The 16,799-nt window shown below is 36.5% G+C and overlaps 3 protein-coding genes across 4 annotated transcripts; 2 read left to right on the top strand and 1 right to left on the bottom strand.

The window, feature by feature from the left end:
• The first annotated feature begins 507 nt into the window (after positions 1-507).
• LOC122020368 (phosphatidylinositol/phosphatidylcholine transfer protein SFH9-like) lies at positions 508-5,142 on the top strand. Of its 2 annotated transcripts, none has more exons than XM_042578273.1 (11): positions 508-762; positions 841-878; positions 1,813-1,896; positions 1,993-2,046; positions 2,435-2,512; positions 2,897-2,950; positions 3,033-3,092; positions 3,175-3,270; positions 3,666-3,767; positions 3,855-3,935; positions 4,578-5,142. In XM_042578273.1, the coding sequence occupies exons 1-11, from the start codon at positions 708-710 to the stop codon at positions 4,887-4,889; spliced, it is 1,014 nt and encodes a 337-aa protein (XP_042434207.1). In that variant the 5' UTR covers positions 508-707; the 3' UTR covers positions 4,890-5,142. The 2 variants fall into 2 exon arrangements, with proteins under 2 accessions (XP_042434207.1, XP_042434208.1); XM_042578274.1 differs by having other exon boundaries at positions 827-878.
• An 841-nt stretch (positions 5,143-5,983) lies between these two features.
• LOC122021957 (trafficking protein particle complex subunit 6b-like) lies at positions 5,984-8,785 on the bottom strand. The gene is made up of 4 exons (XM_042580145.1): positions 8,551-8,785; positions 6,707-6,824; positions 6,406-6,613; positions 5,984-6,240 (listed from the first exon to the last, which is right to left on the bottom strand). Exons 1-4 carry the CDS (start codon positions 8,700-8,702, stop codon positions 6,212-6,214), a joined length of 507 nt encoding a protein of 168 aa, XP_042436079.1. The 5' UTR covers positions 8,703-8,785; the 3' UTR covers positions 5,984-6,211.
• Positions 8,786-9,608: 823 nt separating this feature from the next.
• LOC122018604 (protein MONOCULM 1-like) lies at positions 9,609-10,888 on the top strand. Its single transcript, XM_042575968.1, has one exon. The coding sequence runs from the start codon at positions 9,695-9,697 to the stop codon at positions 10,886-10,888; it is 1,194 nt and encodes a 397-aa protein (XP_042431902.1). The 5' UTR covers positions 9,609-9,694.
• Positions 10,889-16,799: the final 5,911 nt, after the last annotated feature.

Genomic DNA, 16,799 nt, shown 5'->3' with positions numbered 1-16,799 from the left:
CGTATCTGTCGATTCATAAATAAGTCTTCAATCTTTTCAAAATCATAACAAAACTTTTGTCACCTGCACAGTCATGACTCATGACTATTCTACATCAAATGGAATCTTTTACCGGTTGACCCCTCTAAAATCCAAAAACAATATTCTAAATTCAATATTTAGATAACACGCGCAATTTAACTTGTTTTTTTTTTCAAATTTTAACAGGTCAACTAATTCTAAACAAAGTCAACAAAAGCTGGTGAAAATTTTAAATGCAAAAGTACATTGAAGAAAATAAAAAATAAAACAATATTTGGTATTAACGATCTGGATCGCGTCCAAGCTCTTCCTTCAACTTACAATGCCTCCCGGTCTTCCATATGTCGCCACGTGGTGAATGCTTAGTGAGGGTTCTTGATGACTCATTTAAAATTTACACCCTGTGTTTTTTGCCATGTATATGATTGGAGTTGGCTGCGGGACCCACGTGGACCCGTTTGATCCGTAGATCCAGACAGAGATATAAAAATGCCGGAGGCGGCAGTGGAGGGAGGGGGGAAGAGAGCGAGAAGGGCGACGGCGGTCAGCTCACGCCACTCGATTTCTCCTCTGGGAGCCTCGAGGTTTGGAATCGAGGTCCTAAGTTCCGACGTTCTGATCCCGATTTGAATCTGGAGCACCAAATTTGAGTCCCCTTTTTCGCCTGGGGGCCCGCCGCCGTGGGAATGGGGATCGCCTCGCAGGATGCGGTGGAGCAGCTCTCCGCGCTCATCGATCAAGGTATGGTTGTCAATCGGTCGTTGTATACGATATTGTGGGATTTTTTGTGGTTGTTTGACTGTAGGTGGATCTTGTTAGTTGTTGCGGTGGATCTCAAGCTCAAGCATACATTTCAGGTACGGCCTCTGTGAATTTGCGTATAGATGTGTGGGATTTTGAACTGGTTGCTTTGTAATTTGGTGGCTTTGGGCTCTGGTTTTGGTTGAATTATTTTTGTCAACAGCTTCATTTTGTGTCTCCGATCTAAAGTTTTTAGAAAATATCGATTTTCTAAAATGGAGGCAAACTATCAGATTTTGCATTTTTAAAATTTACTGATCTAAGCGAAAGTTAGATTCTTGGTACGCTGCAGATAGTAGTGCTTGCTTCTTCATGTTCAACTTTTTGACCAAACGAATCAGTAGATGGCAAAAAACTGGTTTGTATAGACTGTGAGTTTTTGAGTTACAGAGACGCGTAACCCCTCTATTATTTTTTTTCCATTTCTTTAAATTGCACGACTATCATTAAGATTTGAATATTTGACCATTTCGGACATGTTTTGGTACTCGTATAGAATCATGTTCGTTTTGCTAACTGTCTCGCCTGTTTGTCAATGGGATACTATGTTGTTTTGCTAGGTTATTAGAGGGTTGTTTAGAATGTTGTGTAAAAGGGAGAAAGGTTTTTACTCACACGACATCGTTAAGTACACTTGATCTGGATCTATATTTAACATTATCTCTAACTTGCACATACATTTTGATGCTTCTAATGCTCTATCTCAACAGAATAAGCTACGGAATAAAAACAACTTATTGGGTATCAATTAAGTTAATCCATAGATTAATTGTATCATGCTGCCTCACTGGTTTCAAAAGTCTTTTGTGCTCATGTTTTGTCTTTTGACATGGTTGACTAATTGTTTACCATCTTGTCTGGTATGTCTATGGTGATTCATATCAGTGAACATTAAAACACAATGTTTCTGCTAATGATAAGATTATGCACATTTTTGTAGATTGAAATTGAGGGTAAAAATTGTAGTATCTTTCATTGTTTTGTTTGCAGAATATGCACCAGGGGAATCCGAAACATACTTTGATCCGCTTTCTCAAGGCTAGAGAATGGAATGTGCCTAAGACAAATAAGATGGTATCTGTTGATTCTGTTTGAACTTTAACTTTTCAGTTACGAAAAAATATATCTATGTATTTCTTGCTAAGAGCCTTATACTATGTCTTTTGGTAGCTAGTGGAGTGTTTTAACTGGAGGATACACAATCAAATTGACGATATCTTCTCTGTGAGTATTTGTACTTCTTGTTAGACGATCTACTATACTTTTTTTTTTTTGTTGCTTTTTCTCACATTGAGATCTAAGTTTGTTACTTGTGATAATTTAGGTAGGAACTCTACATACTATGTCATTAAACAATATTTTGCCTTTTGATATGTTTTATTTTTAGATGTCTCTTCTAATTCCATGAATGATCACCACTTATTTAGGGCTGCATTTAACCTGAAGGCCCGAGCTACCAGGAACAAAACTACTACCTGTCACATATGTTCCTTATATGTTTATTTCATGATCTCATAATAAGCAGAAAGTACCTTAGAAATGTAAAGCAAATTCTCACTACTTTTTCAGTATGTATATACATTTTTCTCACAATGGTCCTGTCTAAATGCAGAAACCTATAACACCGGTGGACCTATATAGGGGGATTCGTGACTCACAGCTTATGGGGTTGTCAGGGTATTCAAAGCAGGCAAGGTTTTGAACTTGTTTTTTTTTTTTGTTGCACTTGGATATCCTAGTTATATGAAAGTTCATTTCCATGCAATATCCTAATCTTACACTGTCATTAGTCAATCTAATTGTTTTCTCTCACTCATTCTATTTATGAATCTTTGCTCATTCATGATAAACTTATAGTGAACTTTGTTTCAATGATCTTAAGCACTATGTTTCATGGTTTGTATTGTAAAAGCTATACATGCAGTATGCAAGCATGAATATAAATCACCTTTGTGTGTTAGCATTAGCATTCAACTATATGAAGAAAGTGTTACAATCAATTGTTATATGATACCCAAATAATGTGATACTAGTTTTACTAAGATTATATTTTTTCCACTTCCATTTTTCACAGGGTATTCCTGTCTTTGCAATAGGTGTTGGTCTCAGCACATTTGACAAAGCTTCTGTAAGAATTTTTTTTCAAATGTTTTCAATTCTCCCATCTAGTCTTATCCAGTATATTATATTTCCGTGCTTCTCCCATATAGGTTAACTATTACATCCAATCACACATTCAGATGAATGAATACCGAGACCGTGTAGTCTTGGTAAGTACCGATACATATATCATTCCTGCTTTGCATCCAGCCAGCTTCTATAATTTATGTTCTCTCTTTTCTCCCTGTTTAGCCCGCTGCAAGTAGGAAAAATGGGCGATACATTGGCACATGTTTCAAAGTTTTGGATATGACTGGTTTAAAGTTCTCATCCTTGGGCAATTTAAAGGTTATTCTTTTCTATTACTTCTCTTTATATTGACCGTGTATCTCCGCTTCTTTATCTACGTGTTGGTATAGAAGTTAGTTTATAATTTTAGTTATATGCCTTATAAAGAATGAGTGTAGGTTTATGTAGGTCCGATAACATCACACATGATCTGATAAAGTGACAATATACAACACGTATGAAAATATGCCATTGTGTGACTCGTGTATCAAATCAATTATGTTAAAATTTATTTTAAAGATTTACTAATTTTATATTCTTTTATATCGATACAAAATGGCATTGCTTGGTGTGATTTATGATTAACATGGCAAAAATTGTCGGTCTTCATTAAAGTTACAGTTAGTGCGATAAATGATGTATACTCATTTACATTTCTTCTCTTAATATAACAGTTAGTATCCCTCATGGCTACTATTGATGACTTGAATTATCCAGAAAAGACGGAGACTTATTATATTGTTAATGCTCCATATATCTTTACAGCTTGTTGGAAGGTATATAAATCAAGTTATCATGCTGTTAGCTTTAAAGAATGCTCAAATTCATACTATTGATGTATTCTCTCTTTCTTTGGGGTTTAGGTTGTGAAACCACTTTTGCAAGAAAGAACCAGAAGAAAAATTCAAGTATTGGATGGTTGTGGTAGGGACGAGTTATTGAAGGTAAATACATCTTCTAGTTGCTCCTGTCAAGGGAAAGTTTTAGTTGCAAATTTAGAGCAACACAAATTATCTTTATATCAAAAACTATGAGAGCAAAGCAAAGTTATTCTATTAAGATACTTAGAAAGCAATGCAATATATCTGCTTAAAGTTATTTTGATGAATGTCTTTACTGTTGAGATATATGCCCACAAACAAATATGTTATTTTAGTTGATGAAATTTTCAATAATATATATAATGTGATTCTTAGGGGGTGTTTAGTTGGTTAGATGGTGACAGATTTACTATAATGGGCAGGAATCAATTTCCGGCGGGCATAATCATACCAAACGTATATATAATTTTTTTTTTAAAATAATCGGTTTATGAAACCAACATTTACTTTATCAGAAAACATAGTAAACTGAATGCCAAAGTATGGGTAATGACTTAGATGACGAAATAGCTTCTGAATGGTCCTCTACTGCTTCTTTCTTTTTGCAATGTTTAGTATAAATGTAGGCATTTGACCTGTACATGAAAATTTAAGAATAAAGCTACAAAATTCTTGGTTCTGGACACACTTTATATCTCTTATGATCCCAATCGTTGGATGGTGACTATCATATCAACCAACTAACAACTAATTTGGATGCTTCAGGTAATGGACTATGCTTCCCTTCCCAATTTCTGTAAAAGAAATGGCTCTGGATCATCTCGCGATTCTTCTTTGGATTTGGACAACTGCTACTCCCTCAACCATCCCTTCCACCAAGAACTTTATAGCTACACCATGCAGCAGGCGAGATCCAAGGACCCCCTCATCAAGCAAGGCTCACTTCACGTAGATGTGCCTGAACCAAACCCTGAGGGAACAGAGATCATGAAGACAATACGGTCGGAACTTCACAAGATCGGGAATCAGAACGGTATAACCCACTCATTGAGCGGCCTGCAGATCGACAACCTATGAAGTGCTTATCGGAAGGAAGAAGGATCATTTGAAGGTGCTTTGCTTGGGGTTTTTCACCATGAAGATAACTTGGGGGAGCGGCTATTGTTTCGACATGCCTAAACCCAAAGTAATAAGGGCTGTACACCCTTTGCTTTTTCGATAAACAAAGCGGGAAAGGAAAGTTGTGTAATATGAAGTGCTAAACTAGTAGTATTGCAAATTGGAATGTTAACGCATTGAATAAAGGTTACTCTGCCATAATTATTATTCATCCATTAGTCTTGGTATTTCCTCGCAAGTATACACTATATTTGATAACTATTTTTTTTTTTTAGATTCGAAGTTGTTTGAGAGTCTTAATGTAATGCTAAAATTATTATCGCATGATTTAAAAATCACGAATTTGAGTCTCAAAAATAACCTCTTAATTCTTCTCTAAAATTTTATATTGTCACTAGTTTGTGCAAGTAGAAAGATATTTTTTTTTAAAAAAAATATGAATAAAATTATAATTTGACCTAAGAGATAAAATAACCCTAGTAATAGTTAGCGTTTTTTCAATTTTCTAATTATCTAAAAATCGAATCTTAATTTCGACGAATTAACATATACATTTCCTTTAATGGATGATTGACTTAAAAATATTTCACTGATAGATTATTTGTTATAAATATTTTTCGATTTACCCTAATAAAATTTTGATGAGACCCAACTAATGATCCCAATATTAGTCAATAAATTAGATATCTAATACTAACTGAAAAAAAAACATATATCTATATATAAAAAATTACATTAGCAAAATAAAGATTACTTTTTTTTTAAATATTTTTTATTAAAAATTTAAATTTGTAATAAACATTCTCTTCTTTTAGTCAACCAAAATCAAGTCAACTTGGTTTGGAATCTTCGAGAAAAATAAAAAAAATCTGACTCAACCGGCCTGATCCTAAGCCGAGCACACCCATCAGCACCCGCCGATTTCACCCACGACCGTACCTATCCGTCTCGTGGCTGGAGGGAGAGAGGAAATGAGGAATCTAGGGATCACTCGCAGGTAGAAACTTAGACTTTGTATAGATTTACTAGAAATATAATCCAACAAAAAAAAATCATATAAAATCCACTCTAAATACTTTCGATAAAGTTAAGGTCAACCAGGCCATGTTTCAAGGCAAATAGACAGATCGAACCAGAATTTTCATAGACAGTAACAATACTTTCACAACAAGTAGAACAAGTGAGAGAGCTCGACTTCGTTTTGTTCAAAAAATATCGCAAACAACTCGAGATCCATAATCAAACCACCTTCATGTCTTAGCTGTGCGTGAGGCGAAGCTCTAAGCTTTTATGCGTACCATGAACGAACCTGTTGTCAATCAACAAAATGTCTTCCGTGACCGAGAAAAGATACATTCTTAAGATCTAACAATTCAGTTTTTGGTGCACTGTGATAACTTTTGAGCAATGTACTGTTTGCAAGTAATATGACTGGAAGATTATAGTATTATTATAAGATTGTGTGAAGACTTACAGAAAGGAAGATTCGATGAATCAGCAGATACAGCACAAGGAATCCCCAAATTTGACAGGGCTCCTCTTATAATTCCGCATGGGAAGTACAGAAGCAGGTTTGTCGCTTCAGAAGAAGAGCCCTGAGATCCATCATTGTTGTCTGATGATGGATCGATCGATATGCGAGTGAGCCAACGAAAATTGTTATCTTGTAGAACAAAAGTGCCCTGCCACAGAGCCAACATGGTTCGCAACTTCAAAATGGAAAAAAGAAAATGCAACTGAGGTTGTGATTCTTTTTAAACTGTTAATCATATTACCTTGTGATTCGTTTTCAAGTTATCGATCTGCTTCTTAAACAGCTCTTGCCAGAAATCTTTGCATATGAATTTAATCACCTCTAGATGATCGTTAAATCGAGGGCGCTCCATAGTGTACCTGCTCAAAGATGAGTAGAAAGTAATACATTAATAAATTTACAAAAATTTGAAAATACAGCATATCATATTTTCAATTTCCAATAGTTCGTGTACTTGGATTTATCAGGATTAATACATTTAGAACTTAGAAGCATATTATATTCAAAAAACACACAGAAAACACTAATGAGAGCCTTCAATGACCAGCCATCAGCTACTGTTGATCTGACTTACTAACAAGAAAAATGATCTCAGATGCAAGTTTTTGACAACTATGAAAATCCCAAGTCACTAAGCACAATATAGAAGTATAGATATTTACTTAGGTTATATGATCCTGACCCCTTAATTCGAGTACAAGAAATGGCAGCCCAATGATGATTTTTGTAACCTTGTTGATACCATCACTCTATATGGAATTTCAGTCTCGAGTTTGGAATGGTACAATTACAGTTCCACACCATACCAACACACTACATGCTTCAAAGAGTGCAAACGTCAAGTCAAATGAGTTTTAAGCCTGGCATTCACTTCTACTTAACTTGCATACACGTTCAAATAAAAACCAATGATAATTATAAACTGAATTGAGTTCAAATTATAAAGCTAACAATTATAAGAATACAATAAGTCAGTACTACCAAAACTGAGCTGCACAGCAACATATGGTCATGCAGGCCTTGAAGCCATGCAACTAACGACCATCTTATGTTAGAACAAGAACATAATAATCCTTTTGTGAAAACCATCACGTATAAAACCCTAGGTCTTTCATTTGTAATCATTAGGAATTAATCAACAAATATGCGAAAGTGTAGCTGAATCCATAATGCTTAAGAACCTTTTAGAGTCATGCAGTCGACCTTCCAGATCAACACAATTCCCTTGACAGACCCCTTCAATATTCTTTCAGCGGTCTCTCTGACTATGGGATTCAAAAGAGAATAGATGCTGACTCGTGTAACCCAAGGACCATAACCCCTTATTTATAGGGATAACCTATCTATTATCCTTTGGTGTTTTCTGTTTTAGCCCATTATAAAAATATAAATCACCCATAAGGTCTCTACACATAAAGGGTCATACCCTGTCGCATATATTAAAGTCCAAATACTAAAAAAAACTTTAGTTGATCACTTTAATTGGGCCTAACCTAATATGACAACCCACAATACGTAGCTATTTCATATATAAGACCAATGTTAGATTATGGATCCAACATCTTAACCTTACAGAACTGATTTCTGTTCAGTAAGATGTTAATGCCTCGACCTAAATGGATCCTACTTCAATTATTTCAATCCGTGCCTCGATTTGGGACTTCCTCAATTTCTGTTGAGAAGAGGATATAACAGATTCAATAAAATCAGTCATGAACAGAAAAGGAAAAAAAATAATCAAGTATAGTCCTTGCTTGGGATTTCTAGTCAAAAGTATCAAATTGAAGCGCACACAGATCCAACACTGTTAATTCTCAACATTAGCCATCAACAGTCACCAAAACCCCTCGGAATAAATCGAAAAATTGCAGCTATATGCAACAGATTCTCAATGGATCCTTTCTTACTACAAAATTTTCAAAAAGGGGAACCCTTGATCACTAAATCTAACAAACTAACATGATCTGTACAAAAAAAAAATTACTAAAAAAATAAATCAACATAGGTCAACAGCACAAGTGAAGAATCAGACAACTGATCTGGGAAAAAAAAGCGGTGCGCGAAAGGGAAGAAATCGAGGAGAACCTCTCGATGAGCTGATGGCCGACCTGGTACCCAATCGCCTCGATTCGGTGCGCGGCAAGCTCCGGTTTGGTGGCGTAGAACCGCCGGCCGTAGGCCGAGACCATCTCGATGATTACACCGTCGATGCAGCTCTCCGCCACCTCCCTTCCCATCTCTCTCTCTCTCTCTCTCTCTCTCTCGACTACTCCCTCCACAATAACGCTGTCTCGCCTCTTGTTTCTCCCTGTAAAAGAAATATATTGTTTAAAAATACCAGAAGTTTAAAAAATATCCATTTCAACCTTACAACTTCCATATCGTTTCTTTTTTACCCCTGTGATAATACTCTCACATCAATATCATCATTAATTCATTACTGTTGTTTCGATGCGGCGATGGAAAATAGTAAACATGCAAAATAGAAAGAAAGAATGGAAGAGTTTCAATGGAAAAAAAAAAAGAATTAAATTTAAAAATGCATAAAAATATTTTTAAAAAAAATCAAAATTAACTAAAGTCAAAGTGAATTGAGCTGGTACATGCCACCAAGAGCAAAAGACTTAAGCTTCTAAGGAAGTTGGTGTTAGTGTCAATTTGTGGATTGGATCGGACGGTGGATTCGGATTGGAGTAAAGTAAGATATTATAAAAAAAACTTCAATCCGAATTCAACTCAAATTTTAATATAATTCAAAAATCTTAAACTCAAACTCGAATAGCTCGAATAATCTGATTGACCCAATTAAAAAATTATTATTTTTTATATTTTTTTTATCTTAATATTTTATTATCATCATGTTAATCTTATACTCTTTAAGTACATAAACAAATTTTAATTGGGTAGGAGGGTAAAACTGCATGCATAGATCAACATGCAGGATTAATTTGATTAGTCGGCAGAAGATTAGATATCTAATTAAATTAAATTTTTTTTTTTACAAAAAAAAAAAAAAAATGAGGTTGGAGATGAGTTGATCAGATGAGTAGAGCTATCTGCTGCCAATTATTGTTATTGCCTCGCCCCACCACGCTAGCTCTTGTGCCTTTTGCCGAATCTTTCTTTCTTTCATGTCTTCCACCTCCGATCGATCCCCTTCCTCTCCAAAACTGCTATCCATTCTTCATCATATCATTCATTCTATTCCCTCACTTGCACCGCCGCCACCATGCTCGGCTCATTGACGTCCAACACCACTGCAGGCGGCGGCGGCAGCGAAGGCAGTGCCGGTTCTTGTCATCAGCATGACTCCAACCTCCACCCAGCTGCCGGTCCAATTTTCTCTTCTTTCCCTGCGCGGAAGCTGCTCATCCACTGCGCCGACCTCGTCCACCGCGGCGACCTCCTCGCCTCCGACCGCGCCGTCACCCTCCTCCTCTCCGCCGCCAACGCCGGGGCGGACGACGCAACCGATCGCCTCGTCCGCCAGTTCTGCCGCGCCCTCTCTCTCCGCATCGCCGGCCGCCCAGCCGCCGCCTCCTCCTCCGCTGCCTACTTCCTCTTCAACCAGATAGCCCCCTTCCTCCGCTTCGCGCACCTGACGGCGAACCAGGCCATCCTCGAGGCCGTCGCCGGCCGCCGGCGCATCCACATCCTCGACCTCGACGCTCACCACGGCCTGCAGTGGCCGCCGCTCCTCCAGGCCATCGCGACGGCCGGCGGCCGTCCCCCTTCGGTTAGGATCACCGGCGCGGGGAGCGACTTCGAAACCCTCCGACGCACCGGCGATCGCCTCACTGCCTTCGCGCGTTCCTTCCACTTGGACTTCGACTTCCGACCTCTTCTCCTCCTTCCCAAACACAGACCCCATCGCCCTACCACTCTCGACCACCTGCACCTCGACCACACCGAAACAATGGCGGTCAATTGCGTCCTCTTCCTCCACAAGCTTCAAAAGGAAGAAGAACTCCTCTCTTTTCTCACAACTCTCAAGGCGATCAACCCCGCCGTGGTGACTGTCGCCGAGAGGGAAATGCCGCCGCCATCCAACGGCTCCCCCAACTCCATCCGCCAGTTCGCCGCCGCCGTAGAGTACTACTCGGCGATGTTCGAGTCATTGGAGGCCACCTTGCCTCCGTCAAGCAGGGAGAGGTCAGAAGTGGAGCATTCATGGCTAGGCCGGGAGATTCAAACCGTGGTCGCTGGCAGGGAGGTCCACTGTTGGTCGGAAAGGTGGGAGATCGCAATGCGTACCGTAGGGTTTCGGAACATCCCTCCGAGCAGATTCGCGGTGTCGCAAGGTAAAATGCTGTTGCGGCTCCATTATCCGGCGGAGGGGTACGAGATGGAGGTGGTGAAGGAAGGGTTTTGCTTCTTGGGGTGGAAGAACAAGCCCCTCTTCTCAGTCTCCTCTTGGCACTAAATAAGTATGATCATGGCAAAATTATTGCATAAGTTAATAATAATAATAATTAAGGGGTTTAATTAGTTAAGCCTAGAGATTAAATGGATGTAATTTGATTGATGCAAATTAAGTTAGTTTAATTATATTAGGGAATGGTTTATAGTTATATATTGAGTGATGTGAATAAATATTGTTTGTGAGAGCAACTTGAGTTATTTATTTTGTGTCATGTGTGAGGGCAAGAAACCCTAACCCTAGCAAACTTGCATTAATTGGCTAAGTTGATTTATTCTTCCTTTTGATCTTATTCTATTCTAGGGTTTCAACTTGTAGTGTTTCTTAGTTAACTAATTATTAATGTATGCCAGTGCTATTTGTGTGATTGTAATGTGATGATTTGCTTTAGCAATGACTAGTTTAATTATTATAACTGTTTGTTAATAATTAGTGGGCTTTGATTAATAATTTTTCAAAAGCATCATTAAATTGCATTAATCCTAACTATTTGGATAAACTATACAATTTTTATCCCTAATGTTATGTTAAACATTACCTATAATTATTGATACAATTTCTCTTATACCTTAATATATTAATTGTGATAAGTTAAGAATATGCTCTCTTAATTATCTCTCTCTATGTATACACACATACAATGTTGATAAAAAATAGCTACTCATGTCTTACAAAGTATGCAGATTTGAGTAGATGTCTAAGGACCTATATATATACTTGCATTTCTTGAAAATCAAATCTATATCAAAACTAACTCCCTTAAACATGCTGCCTCACTGCCCGTATATAATGAATGATGTGGCAAAAAGGCGAAAAGCTCACCCAGCATCGCTCGCCAACTCGTCTGAGTACTAATACAGAGAACGTAAATCATGATGACTAAAAGGACAAATAGATGTGGGAGTTAATATATGATGAATCATGGCTAATATAACAAGGTACCAAGCCTTCACCAAGTTGTCGATCCCTCTTGGTCCCTCTGTAATGTAATGCATTTAAAGATCCTCAACATCCTCGTTGTTAGAACTTGAACTTGAAATTTCAAGTCTTCATTCTTTCCTTTAGCGTTGAGCTTGAAAGGTTGTTAAGCATTTTTACAGTTCTGGCTCTGATATTATTTATTAGAACTGATGGCATCACAAGAGGAGGATGTTTGTAATGTCAATTTAACTTCTGTACAATCTAATCGACGAATCGAAGTTATTCACCTCATCTAATGACACCATTGGTCATAACATCAGGTACCTGGACATCTCCTATTGCATACACAACCACCATCAAATCCTTCACTAGCTAACCAGTTCACACCTAAAGAATATTTGCTCATGTGTCTCCTCCACAATGCAGAAGGTACATCTCATGTCCTCAAGATAATCCTATTTATTCTAGTAGGCAGCCTCTTGTGTGTCAACATTCATAATGTAATCACATGTCTCCACCGTAGATAGTTCTTCAACACCATTTTTTGCCAATGGCTTCTTGATGCTAACGCCCCTAAAATGATCCTATACCTTCTGCATTCCCCTCCCGACCTGAATGAAACATGATGTCAATCACTGCTTTGGTGCAACGATAAAGTTGTTATCGTTTGACCATATGACCACAGATGCAAACTCTTGCAATGTAGGATAAAATCATGTATAATAGATCATCTAATGTGATTTGATCTTTTCCTAAGATCTTGCATTAGCAGAAGCTATATATATTACTGTAGAATATTCTAGAAAATTTGTTTTTTTGTGATGATTTTGCATGAAAAAACCACAACACACCTGCACATTGGATTGTACCTTGTGATGTCTCATAACTTCTTCTTCTTCTTTCTTCTTTCTTGTGTATATATAGCAACAAAGAGTTCATGATGAAGTCAAATGACTGCCACAGTTGCTGGTTTGGCTCCTAAACACTCCAATTGTACATCTGACAAAGATACATATGATAAAGATGGTCCATGTACCTTCTTCAGTAGTATTCCAAAACACATCTACTCACCCATCTAATTGCTTTCCACTCCTTTTTGCAAAGAAACAAAAAGTATTGCTAGAAAATATATTAATCTAGTCAAGAATTATATATATATAGAGAGAGAGAGAGATCAACTTAGAGTCGTGTAGTGCAATTGTTATGTTGTAGTATGCTTGCATTTAACTATGATCGATGTGCTCACAATTAAGCTTTATTTATATTTGAGTGAAAATCAAACTAATTAAAACAACTAAAGCAAATCTTTAATTAATTAATTAATCTTATCTGTGTTATTATAATTAAGTGTTTTCGCCAAGTAGCTAGGCATTGATAAACAAATATTTGTTTAGAAGAAACATATATAATATAATTAAAAATCACATACAAGCTAGATGAAGAACTAATCAATGCCTAGAAGGAGGTGATTAGTTAAGCACTAATCACTTTTAAATTAAGCTTAATTATTAAAGGTCAACAATACTCAAGTGGTTCATCTCGATCCTTCAACATCATGGCAAATCAATTTCAGTTCACTAATCTCAACCAACTATAATTGATCTATTATAAAAAAACACGTACTTCTTTTATTTGTTTTATTTTTATTTTATTTTTTAATTAAAAAAAAACATGTTTTCTTTACTTAGAAGCATGGATTGAGACTAGGCTCGTGCCATCCCCATCATCAGCTTTGGAATCCGACAGATATCTCAGGACGTAGATTCTGGCGATCCATGCATGCATGCATGCCGATCCAGCTCGAATAATGCAGCCAGGAAATTTTACTTGCCTTAAAAACGCTGAATCAACTCTATAATCTAACTGTACCTAATAGCAATTAAAAAAATACACTAGCATTATTATATACGCTTTACTTATTGATTAATAGATTATAGCGAGTCATAATTAGGGGTTTAGACGAATCAAATCGTGTCAAATAATTTAAAAATATTAATATTTGAATTCGATTTCAAAAAAATATATAGGATATTTGAAACTCAAAAATATAAATAATTTTAACTTGAGTTAATGGTTCATACCTTATTCGTTCCAAGAATTCAAAATGACTTAAATTTGAATTTGAATTGAATTACTTGAATCTTAATTTGAATATATTTAAATTAAAGTAGTGTAAAAATAATTATAATATTTTAATTCGAGTTTGACTCGCGAACGATTTGTGAATAATCAAATAAATATTATGTGTTTGAATTCAACTTGAAAAAATTATCGAATATGTTTGAGTTCGAATTGAATTCGATAATTTTGAATAGGAATAGAATAATTTTCGAGCCGACTTGAAACGCTTACAAACTGATTCGATTCATTTGCACCCCTAGTGATAACTCATAAATATATATATAGACATGCGTCGGGACTACCGTGTAGTTTATTAGATATCTAAAAAATTTGAATTTGAGTTGTGGTGTATTGTAGGATTTTTTTTTTTTTGATGAAATAATAAATCTAAGAATGCTGACTGTTTAGATGGATCTTCGTGAGTATTTTTTTATTTATCCCGATGGTAATATATATATATCATTTTATTTTTGGTGATATTATAATCCACCTCGCCTATCTCTATGTTATAATAATCTGGTGGTAGCTATGATTTTATAATTATTATAATTATATAATTATAATTGATTCGGTGGTTAGAACAGGAACCCTCATTTTGAGGGGTTAACGTCACATGGAAGTCAACGTGCCAGATGGCCGTTCGGAGAAGGGCGGACCGGTCGGCCAACCCCCCGGTCGGCCGGTCGGTAAATAACCGATGGTAAAAGGCGCCCCGACAGGGGTCGGGGTTCCGGCGCTCGATTGAACAGTAACGAAGGGCCGAGCGGAAGTCATGCTCGGCCGTAGACATAAGGTAACATACTGTTAGTAGTCCCCACATAGCACCTTACCGAGGATCTCCCCAGCATACCGATGCATATGGGGGGTCGGACGTGATGTGAATGCCGGCAGGCTGGACGTGAGATGAGTGTCGGCTGGCCGGACGGGAGATGAGTGCCGGCCCTTGGACGGGAGATGAGTGCCGGCCGGCCGGACGCTCCGGCATGGAGTAGAGAGAGAAGGACAAGGAACATCTTATGACAGCTGTCAAGTCCTATGACTAGGCCATACTCCAAATCTGGCGGTAAGGTGTTCTTTTGTCCCATCGAAGACGTGCCGGGACTGTAGCAGTATGGTGTCAGGTAAGCTTTCTAACAAACACATACCAAGGTATGAGCTAAGGACACGTATTTGCCTTGGTAGGTGTGCATGAGCTCTTTCACCGCTCTATATAAAGAGCCTTATACTTCGCCGGAGGTACGCGTTCTACAATTTTTGCAGCCACTTCCTCACTATTAGCTTGCCTGACTTGAGCGTCGGAGGGTCGCCGCCCGGGAACCCCTTCCCGGCCCGACTTCTTTGCAGGATCGCCGGAAGTTCGCACCAGCATTCGAAAACCCACGTCAGCAACCGGAGAGCGCCACGTGCCCAGCGTCCGTTAATTCAGCTTTCGGACAGAATCAATAATAATTCCAATCTTGTGGTTAATATAATATAATATCGATTGGTGTTGAAAAAAATAAGTTATATTTATGTTGTAATAATTATAATATAATATTCAACAATATTAATAATTATGATCTCTAGGGGAAAATATGCATGTAATCGGTATTGATAAATAAAATTTTACATGCAGTAAAAATCTTTATTTCCACTCCCTAGTCAATCATATGTCCCTAATTACCCCTAATATTTTTAAGTATAAAAAGTCCAAAAATGAGTATAATTCCACTTAAATTCAGTATATTAAATTATAATATAGTATATTTTCTATTAAATTAAGCACGATTCTTTTTTCACCTCAATTGGATAGAGAATATACTAGATTTTTTTTAAATGATACTTAATTGGATGAAAAATATACTAGATTTTCGTTAAATGGTGCAGAAATTAGAAGGAATTATATTAAGCAAGAAAAAGGTTATACTCAATTTAATAAAAAAATATATTTAATTATAGTGTCAAGTGCTGAATTTAATAGGAATTATACTCGTTTTCAGATTTTTATACCTAAAAAATATGATGGTCAATTTTGATATAAAATATACTCGATTTTTGTATAAAGTGCCGACTTTAAGAGGAATTATACTCATTTTTGAATATTTTGTACCTAAAAAATCTAAAGGGTAATTAGGTAACGATATTTGTATATGGGAGTTGTAACAAATAAAACTTTACTTACATTGAGTGAAAACAAAATTTTTTTGGACATTGGGACTGCGCTCAAATTCTGAATTTCCTCCCTCCTTTGTCAGTTCTTTCATTTCAGTTCCTTAGCTTTAGGATAGGAAGAAAAGAAAAAAAAATGTATGAAACCTCAACAAAAATGTGATAGATCGAAGATCAAATTTGGGAGACCTAAAATTTAAATGTGGATCCAGTCTAGGGAGGGTTCCGTGAGAAAGAAGATAATAATTTAGTAGATTTAAGATAGGAACAATTGATAGTTAGAAAGAAATTATATTACTTAATTATTACTTTATAAAATAAAATTGCAAAGTTAAACTTGTGATTGAGGATTTTTCTTACCGAGTCGAATTGATTTCTTTCTATGTGTTTAAAAAAAATAATCAGTCGATTTCAGTCAAAATCGACTGATGGACCTAGAGATATTGAAATGACATGAAATCAGTTTCTATGTATTTTTTTAATTCTCATAATTGTAAAAATACTATTAAACATCAATTTGACTGAATATATTAAGAGCGGTGATTTTTTTTAAAACGAATGTTTCTGAAAAACTAATTTGTATTTAAAAAATCATTGCTCTTAATATATTCAGTCAAATTAATGTTTAATAACATTTTTACAATCAGAATAACTAGATGAACAAATAGAAACTAGTTTCATGCCATTTCGAGGTATTTAAGTCTATCAATCGATTTTGGCCAAA

Source organism: Zingiber officinale, chromosome 9A, assembly GCF_018446385.1.
Source record: "Zingiber officinale cultivar Zhangliang chromosome 9A, Zo_v1.1, whole genome shotgun sequence".
In the NCBI taxonomy this organism is placed as follows: Eukaryota; Viridiplantae; Streptophyta; class Magnoliopsida; order Zingiberales; family Zingiberaceae; genus Zingiber; species Zingiber officinale.
This window is presented reverse-complemented; position numbering and strand designations above follow the sequence as displayed.